General features: G+C 36.7%; 2 protein-coding genes across 2 annotated transcripts; both read right to left on the reverse strand.

Moving 5' to 3' along the window:
• Window positions 1-210: 210 nt before the first annotated feature.
• Window positions 211-4,173, reverse strand: LOC111446152 (protein CYPRO4-like). The gene is made up of 3 exons (XM_023084843.1): window positions 3,931-4,173; window positions 1,830-3,769; window positions 211-753 (listed from the first exon to the last, which is right to left on the reverse strand). The coding sequence occupies exons 2-3, from the start codon at window positions 3,474-3,476 to the stop codon at window positions 466-468; spliced, it is 1,935 nt and encodes a 644-aa protein (XP_022940611.1). The 5' UTR covers window positions 3,477-3,769; window positions 3,931-4,173; the 3' UTR covers window positions 211-465.
• A 1,494-nt stretch (window positions 4,174-5,667) lies between these two features.
• On the reverse strand, window positions 5,668-7,445 carry LOC111445980 (non-specific lipid-transfer protein-like 1). The gene is made up of 4 exons (XM_023084562.1): window positions 7,159-7,445; window positions 7,016-7,076; window positions 6,520-6,622; window positions 5,668-6,015 (listed from the first exon to the last, which is right to left on the reverse strand). Exons 1-4 carry the CDS (start codon window positions 7,291-7,293, stop codon window positions 5,934-5,936), a joined length of 381 nt encoding a protein of 126 aa, XP_022940330.1. The 5' UTR covers window positions 7,294-7,445; the 3' UTR covers window positions 5,668-5,933.
• Window positions 7,446-8,402: the final 957 nt, after the last annotated feature.

Raw genomic sequence — 8,402 nt, forward strand, 5'->3', positions numbered from 1 at the left:
AAAAAAAAAAAAAAAAAAAAAAAAAAACGTTGCACCATGGGCTTTGCAAGGTGTTATAAGTTTCTACATTTTGATTTTTGGATGGTGAGGTTATTCCGTGACATTGTCGTGTATAATGTAAAGGCTTACAAGTTTCTGCGAGTTTGATTAGAAAAAGAGTTGGATTTTTATCAGCAGCTTCATAAAAGGCTAAGTTATAAAAATAACTAATTTTTCATTTAAGATTATATGTCGTTGAGATTATATTTGGCTTCCTTAACATTACAATTGATGAAAAAAGTAGAGAGTCATTAAGGAACTCGAAATAGGAATACAAATTAGGGAACTCATCGACAGATGTTTAAAACTACTTTAAGGCATCTATAAGGGTCCTAAACATGCCACTTAGAAACGTAGCTGATTAACTGTGCATCAGGCAATGCAATGGAACCTGTACCGAGTATATGCTATGCTTGGAACTGAATCTCAGTCTCTTAGCCTACTGGATATGCTTAAGGAACTAACCTTCATGGGCGTTGCGATCACCAATGGAGCTTCGGGCAAATCGGTAACTGCAAATTTTTCGTGCATGAAACGACTATCAACAATGGAGTCGTCTTTAAGAACAATCTTGTAGCAATAGCAACTCTTGAGGCCTTCCTGATGGCGGTAGCAGTCGTGTGTCCCGTTTTTCACTTGTTGGAAGTTCCAGATGACACTGAACTTGCCTACGGTCGCGACCAAATGGCGCTCCTGCTTCCCGTCCTCGGTGACCTATGGCAATAATAATGAAAATGTAAAAATAGTACAAAAGAAAATTTGAAGACTGATAAAAGAGAGCTGCACAAAACTTGCAGACCGTTTGAGATAACAAAACAAATCACAGGATAACAATAAGGACGAACTTATGTGCAAACGCTATTATGGAAAGTTTTTGGTGCATAAATTTGTTCAGGGTGAACACGTACTAAATGCACTCTTTGAAATTGCAAAGCAAGATTTAGTCACCTAAATGCCTAAATGCCTAGGCATTGTGAACTCCACTAAATTATTAATCCAACTCAAAGTACTAAGACAAACATTGGTTATGTATCGATGGCATGGCTATTTAAATTATAAAATGTTATCAATGAGTTAATAAATGGCTTTATCTTCCTTTCTTCAATGGGACTGACTTTGTTATCTCAAAAGACATGGTATATTGTGACAACACTGCATGACCAATGAAAGAAAAGGATGGAGAATCGATTGATTTGGCAGAACAAACAGGGGAAAAGGTTATATAGACAAGAAAATAAATGATACAAAAGGACAAGCAAGGAAACAGATGGAACATCATTGCTTTTGCAGCTGATAAGAAAAAGAGATAATAATCATATAAGACAACACATGTATACCTAAAGCAATAACAATATAGTGGAGGCTCAAACATACTAGCACCAACTGCCCACTAAGCCCTCACTCAAAAGTACATGTCAGCCAAAAATGAAACTAAATATTGAATAATAAGTTTCTTTCAAAATGCAGCACGATGTTAAAACAAAACTAAATTCACACATCAAGATTAGCTATCTGCTCATGCCTTGCATGCAGCAACTAGATCATGAAATGTTCAACCATCCTACCCTGCTGCTCATTGAGACTTGAAATTTCAATGCCACAAACAAATATAGAAAAAAAATCCCAAAAGATAACAAAACCTATCAGAGACAAAATCATTATAAAAAAGGCATAAAGTCATCTAGCAAGAAGACATGCAATGCATATAGGTCAAGTAAATTAAGAGTTAGAACAACACAAAAACTTTCAGATTATTCCTGACAAATTGAGAAGACAAGAAACAAACATACCCATGAGAATTGAGCATTTCGAAACTTGTTGTCAACTCCAGCTAAATGTGAATCCAGAGGGGTCAGCTTCAACAATCTTGGAGCTGAAATCCTGTTCCCCATTCGACCAGAAAATCCAGTCTTTGTTTTCCCATCCTTATCGGTAAAGATAGCACAAATAAGAATTAAATAGGAATCTGTTGTTCCCAAAATCCACTTCCCGTCGTAGGTAACATCTACATGTGTAATAGGTGAACCAAGTCCTGGAAAAGCTGTTTTTGCTTGTCTCATAGAATTGACAGAATACAGCCTGATTTTTCCATCAAGCGACCCAACAACAATTGAGCCATCGCCGGTGGTTGCAAAGCATTGGAAGTTGGTTCCTCTAGAAAACTGATGCCCTTGAGCCCAATTTAAGACAGGAGCGCTAGAAGTAGCAAGATTTTGGACCATTCCGTTCCTATCGCGCATATCCCATCTGCAAAGCCAGTTGTCATCCAAACCCAAAAATGTCGAGCCCGAAGGATCCAACTGAGCCCCCTTAGAATCATTAGTAATATCCCTCATTGAAATATCAACTCCATCCTTCCCGAACTTCCACTCAGTAACAATTTTCCCTGTTTCAATATCAAGCTGATGAAGTCCAGAAGTGTGAGGCCTCCCCTCGTTTATGGGACTCATCAAAAGCATATTAGTCTCAGCTTTCATAAGAAGTGCCTTCTTCGGCGTTGAGTAGGCCAAACTAGAACCAGCTCCACGAGTATCCCGATTGCCATTATCAATATTCACATAAATACCCTTTCCCTGAATTCCGTGAGAAAAGTTCTTGACGACCTGAATTCCTGAATCGCCAACCAAGAAACTGTTCTCTAATGCACCTAAAGCTAAACTCTTAATCCCATCGTCTGCAGCTTCCTCAAACTCCTCCATTAAATCGTTTGCCCTGACAGGCGTTGCCGAATTTGGACTCTTTGAGAAACTCTCCTCCGCATCTTCCCACATTGAATCATCCGCCACTTCCGGATTCGCCCAACCAATAAAATCCTTGCCATAAACCTTCAATTTATTCGCCTCCGTAGCCTCAAATCCATATGTATTCTCAAATAAACAGGCCTGAAATTTTTCCACAAAAATCTTATAATCTTCATCGCTGAAAAATTTCAATGCCCAGACACCCTGCGCAACAAAGTCCACACGCCGCTGGTCTCCGAACGTTTTCAATTGCGTATCTGACGATACTCTCACTCTAATTTTCGATCCAACCTTCAAAAACCACCAAGAGTCGTCATCCTCCTCCTCCTCTTCCTCGTCATCATCCTCCTCCTCTTCGTCATCATTGCCACTACAAGCCTTGAGAAAAGAGTAAGTAGTAAGATTTTCAGAGGTAATCCATTTCGCCTTAGGAGTATTGCCATTAACGTGAAGGTAAAGCTTCACTGCGTTCTTTATGTTTGGCTTCTGAGACGATCCGTACTTGAGCTTGAGAGCCCTGAGCTTCGCCTCCACCTCGTCCACTGACGATGGCGTTTTCTGCCGTCGTTCTGAAGATCTTTGGAGCTCTTCTTCAACATCCTCGTATTTCACCTCCTTCTTATTGGTTTCCTCGTTCCCATCTTCACGATCGGAGTCCGACAGTTCCAGACCCTCGCGACTTTGAGAGGCTCCCATTGTCAACGCCCGAGTTGTATCGACGGGAAACTCAAGCTCTGTGGAATGCAGATCGAATCAAATGTAAGGAAATTCAGAATCCAGAGGACAGATGGAGACGTAGAAATGAAGAGGCGCCAATTTCGAAATTTGAAATTCTTGGAGCTCTTCGTTCTGTCGTGACCTTTTTTAGGGTTCTTCTCTCAGAAAGGTTACCGCCAATAACCCGTTGCCTTTCCCTTGCAACTGATTGAACTCTTATGTTAAGATCAGGCCTAATCCAACTTCTGTGGGCTTTAACTTATTGGGCTTTACTTTGGGCTCAGAATTGCAACTGATTGAACTCTTTATGTAAGATCAGGCCTAATCCAACTTCTGTGGGCTTTATCTTATTGGGCTTTATTTGGGCTCAGATTTGCAATTGATTGAACTCGTATGTTAAGATCAGGCCTAATCCAACGTATGTGGGCTTTACTTTTGGGCTCAGATTTGCAACTGATTGAACTTTTATATTAAGATCAGGCCTAATCCAACTTCTGTGGGCCTTACTTTTGGGCTCAGATTTGCAACAGATTGAACTCTTATGTAAAGATCAGGCCTCATCCAACTTCTGTGGGCTTTAACTTATTGGACTTTACTTTGGGCTCAGATTTCGGCCCATATTCCATTCTCGACTTAAGCTTTCGTGATTCATCCACATCTTGTTAATGGATGCAATTTTAAAGGTGACAATATCCTAAATTGATCTTCGTGATTATAATATATTTTGTTCCTTATTTTATAAATTAATGATATCTTTTTCTCTACATATTTATGGAGCTAATTAATGAACTAATCAATGTTAAGTATAAGCAATAAAATTATCGGTCAACTAATTAATGTATCCACTTTGATTCATGCTAGTTTATTACAATACAATAATTAATATAATTAATACATTCTTGACAATAAAATTTAATTACATTTAATATATTATTTTGAAATCGATTATCATGTACTCATACAAATTATAAATTTAGGTTAAACACATCAATAAAAATTAATTTAATTAAGTAACAGAAAAAAAAAAAAACAGAAAACAAATGTAAAACGAAAAGAAAAAAAGTGTAAAAGTGAGTAAAATTTTTGGAAATGGAGAAACCCCACTAAAATGAGGATATGGAAAGCTCTATTGATGACCCTCTAAAATGGTTTAGAATAAGATCGTTCCCATTCCAAAGGTTGAAAACCTCTTTTGCAACAAGTTGATAATAAGCTGTTTCCCATTCTCATTCCTACCTCTCTCATTCCTATGAACCAAGAGCCCATCAATCCTAGCGAAATCAAGATCAAGTAAAAATATATGAAATATGAATAAAGCATTCTTCATAAAGATATAGAAACTTTTCCCTATCAGATGTGTTTTAAAAACCTTAAAGGGAAGTCCGAAGGGGAAAGTTCAAAGAGGACAATTTTTGCTAGCGGTGGACTTGAGCTGTTATAAATACACCAAGTAGGGCGTCAGCGAGGATGATGGACCCCCAAGAAGGGTGGATTGTGAAATCTTACATAGGTTGGAGACGAGAACAAAGCATTTCTGATAAGCATTTCTTATAAGCATGTGGAAATCTCTCTCTAAGAGACATTTTAAAAATAGAGGGAAAACCTAAAACAAAAAACCCAAAGATAGACAATATCTACTAGCTAGCTTGGACCGGACTTGGACGGTTACAAGACCCCTAGAAGGGTGCTTCGAACTGTTAAATGGACCTTAAAGAGAGTTTAATGCTGATTGAGGGAGGCACAACGGAAGCCAACAATCCATGCAATTTGATAATATAGTAGACTTATATATAACTCAAGTGTGAAATTTATGTAGCTTGGAATTGATCGAGGTCTAGATTTATACCATATGTATTTGGATTGTGTAGAGTTACAGAAATGGTTCATGAGAGGTCATCACCTTAATCTGATCCCACTAAAGCCAAAGCCTGCACTTTACATGTTAAGAAAGCTTGCAGCCACAAAAGATGGACCAAAAACAAACGAATTTGCAGGAGAATATGACATAAAGCATGAATGGTAAAAGCACAAAAGCATGACATTGACATAAAAAAGAGCTGATAGTTCTAAGCAATAGCAACTCGGAGAAAACAAATGCAACATACGTATATATAAACCTATTTGGAAAAAGAAGACGAGAATAACAGAATTTAAAGAGCAATTCTATGAGTTGAGTTGTACCTGTACGTCAGGCCTTTCCAAAAGTTGGCGCCGTATTGCACAAGAGAAGATGATTTGAACATTAAATATGGAAGTATAGTTCCCAACTTGTTATGATATTCTACAACAGAATTGGACTAATACTTTGACACTGAATTTATTGATTTAGAACTTTCTTCCTTTTTCTATTTCCTTTCTTGTCTAAATTCCCATAAATCTCACAACCCGGACATCGTGGAGCTGCTTCATGAACAGCAGTTTCCCCCTTGAATCTGATCATAACTTTGCAGGCTTGGGGAAAATGTCGGGAGTGAATTTCTGTGCTGCGCTAATACTCCCCTTGATCTTCAGTGCGCCCCTGTAGAGTTTACAGAGTTTATGCAAAATAATAGTGAGTTTCGGATGACTTTTTCGAATAAAAGTGTACAATAAGCACTTCTGAAGGAAATACTTCGAGTATGTCTGCAATTTTCAATAGCTCTTATAGAGAAAGTTTAATATGAGTTTTAAGATGGTGAAAATCGTTTTAAGACCATTAAAAGCACTTCAAGTTTATCCTAGTGCTTGGCTGCATAGTCAAAAGTGAATTTCAAAGTTCTAAGAACACCAAAAGAAACTCTGAAGTACTTCTGGAGGAAGCACCTAATCAGCATTTCTACCAAAAAGCGTCTCACTTAACGTACTACACTCAAAAGTCTTATTCATGAACTAAACATCATGATAAACTTGAAAAGCATTTCTAACCGATTACAAACATCTTTTACTTCAAAGTCATGCAAAATTCACTCTAAATACATAAGCACTTGTGCGAGAAGGAAAAAGCAGACTCCTAAAGATGATATAATCAGTGAATTATGAGTACCTGAGGAAAGCCATCTGAGGATTCATCTTCCCCAAAGCAATTTTAATGAAATCTTCATCCTTGAAGGATAGGGTGGCGTCAGGCTTTCCTCCTTCGTATGGACCTGAGCTCAAAACAATCATAATTCTTTTCTCAATTTTCCAGCCGAAGCATATAAACACGCAATGCCAGATAGCTATTTGGTACCAAGAAGATGAAAAATACATTTGACAATCGATGGTTGTGATGCGAAAATGTACTTCTAAGAATTTTTTGATGCCTCGTCGTGACATTGATATTCATAGTCAAATACCAGTTCGAACACAAGGCATTAAGCTTAGGATATAAATCTACCTTTCACCATAACCTAAAACCAGTGGAAGTGGATTTTAAACTTCCTTCATCCTTCGATTGCTCAAAAACAAAATTGAAAGGAGACAGAGTACAGGGGTTTAGACATCACTCCATCGTATAAAACCAGAAAAGGCACCGAATCGAAGAAATTAAAAGCCCTAACCTTTGGTAACCTCCCCTTTCTTGAGATCAATGGTATAAACAACCTCATCAGTTCCAATTTTCTGCCAATAATTCAATTCAGATTCAAGAGCTTCAATACTCCGGAGAAAAATAATAAAATCATAGAAGAGAAAGGAAGATGACCTTGGGGGAAATATTGATCTGGTAAACATGGCCGATGTTCTTGACGACCTGTTTCCCGGCATCGGTGGTGAGATACTGCTTCAACTGCTCCAAAAGAGCGTCGGATTTGAGGGGAGAATCGGTGGAATTCGCCATTGGCAAGGAAGTGGAGCAAAAAAGATGCGGAGAGAGGTGGAAGAAAATGGAGAGCAGATGAAGCTGTGACGGTTGAGGTTATGGGTAATGCGATGGGATTTTAACATAGTGAGAGAGAGAATTGAATAATGAATTGATGGGCTGACTTGCTGCCGAACTAACAATCCTCAAGACAGACGCTATGAGCACGCATCCCAACGCCGATAACTTCCCGTTTGTTCCTTTTCTTTTTTATTTTTCTTTTTATTTTATATATACCAAAAAAATAATAATTGTCTGTAGAATATAGATGTGAGCTGGGTGGGACCAAATTTCTCATTTATTTTTTGATGGACCAAAACGGTATTAATTAGCCAAAATTATTAGATTTCATGAAAAAAGTTCTTATTTGTTATTCTTTTAAAAATAATTACTCTAATTTTTGTAATATAATTTTGCCTACCTATTTTTAAAATATTTTAATTTTAATATTACGTCATAATATATATAACGATAAAAAAAAATATACACCATAATGCTTATACTAAATATTATAATTATGATCTCAAATTTAATTATTTTATCTTTTTAATATATATAAAAGACATATAATTAAGTAGGGTGGGAATAGAAATATGATTTCGTCACCAACACAATTTGTTAGATCCATAAATAATGTTCCTCTCTCACTCATTTACACTCATTTACAGTCTAAACAGGGAATTCCCTTTCGATTCCGACAAGTCTCCAACTCCACGAGTAATATAGACGTCTCTAATTTAATAGATAATAGATAATGTAGGATCTTCATATTTGTCTGTCGGTATATATAGTTGTCTTAAACAATAATACGTAGTTTTGTCTTTAATATTACTCTAAAAACACGTGTAGAGTTTTTTATTTTCATATTAAAAAAAATTAATTTCATGAAAGTAAATCTAACTTTACTTGAATATATATATATATATATATATACTGACTAATTAAAATTACTATTGAAAGAAAGCTCCGTATGAGAAAATGAATTCTTCAAACGACCGCGTACAAGTAGAGGACATATTGCCGCCTTTGTGAGCAAAGAAAAAAAAAAAAAAAAAAAAAAAAAAAAAAAAAAAAAAAAAAAAAAAAAA

This window comes from Cucurbita moschata, unplaced genomic scaffold (assembly GCF_002738365.1).
Source record: "Cucurbita moschata cultivar Rifu unplaced genomic scaffold, Cmos_1.0 Cmo_Scf00008, whole genome shotgun sequence".
In the NCBI taxonomy this organism is placed as follows: domain Eukaryota; kingdom Viridiplantae; phylum Streptophyta; class Magnoliopsida; order Cucurbitales; family Cucurbitaceae; genus Cucurbita; species Cucurbita moschata.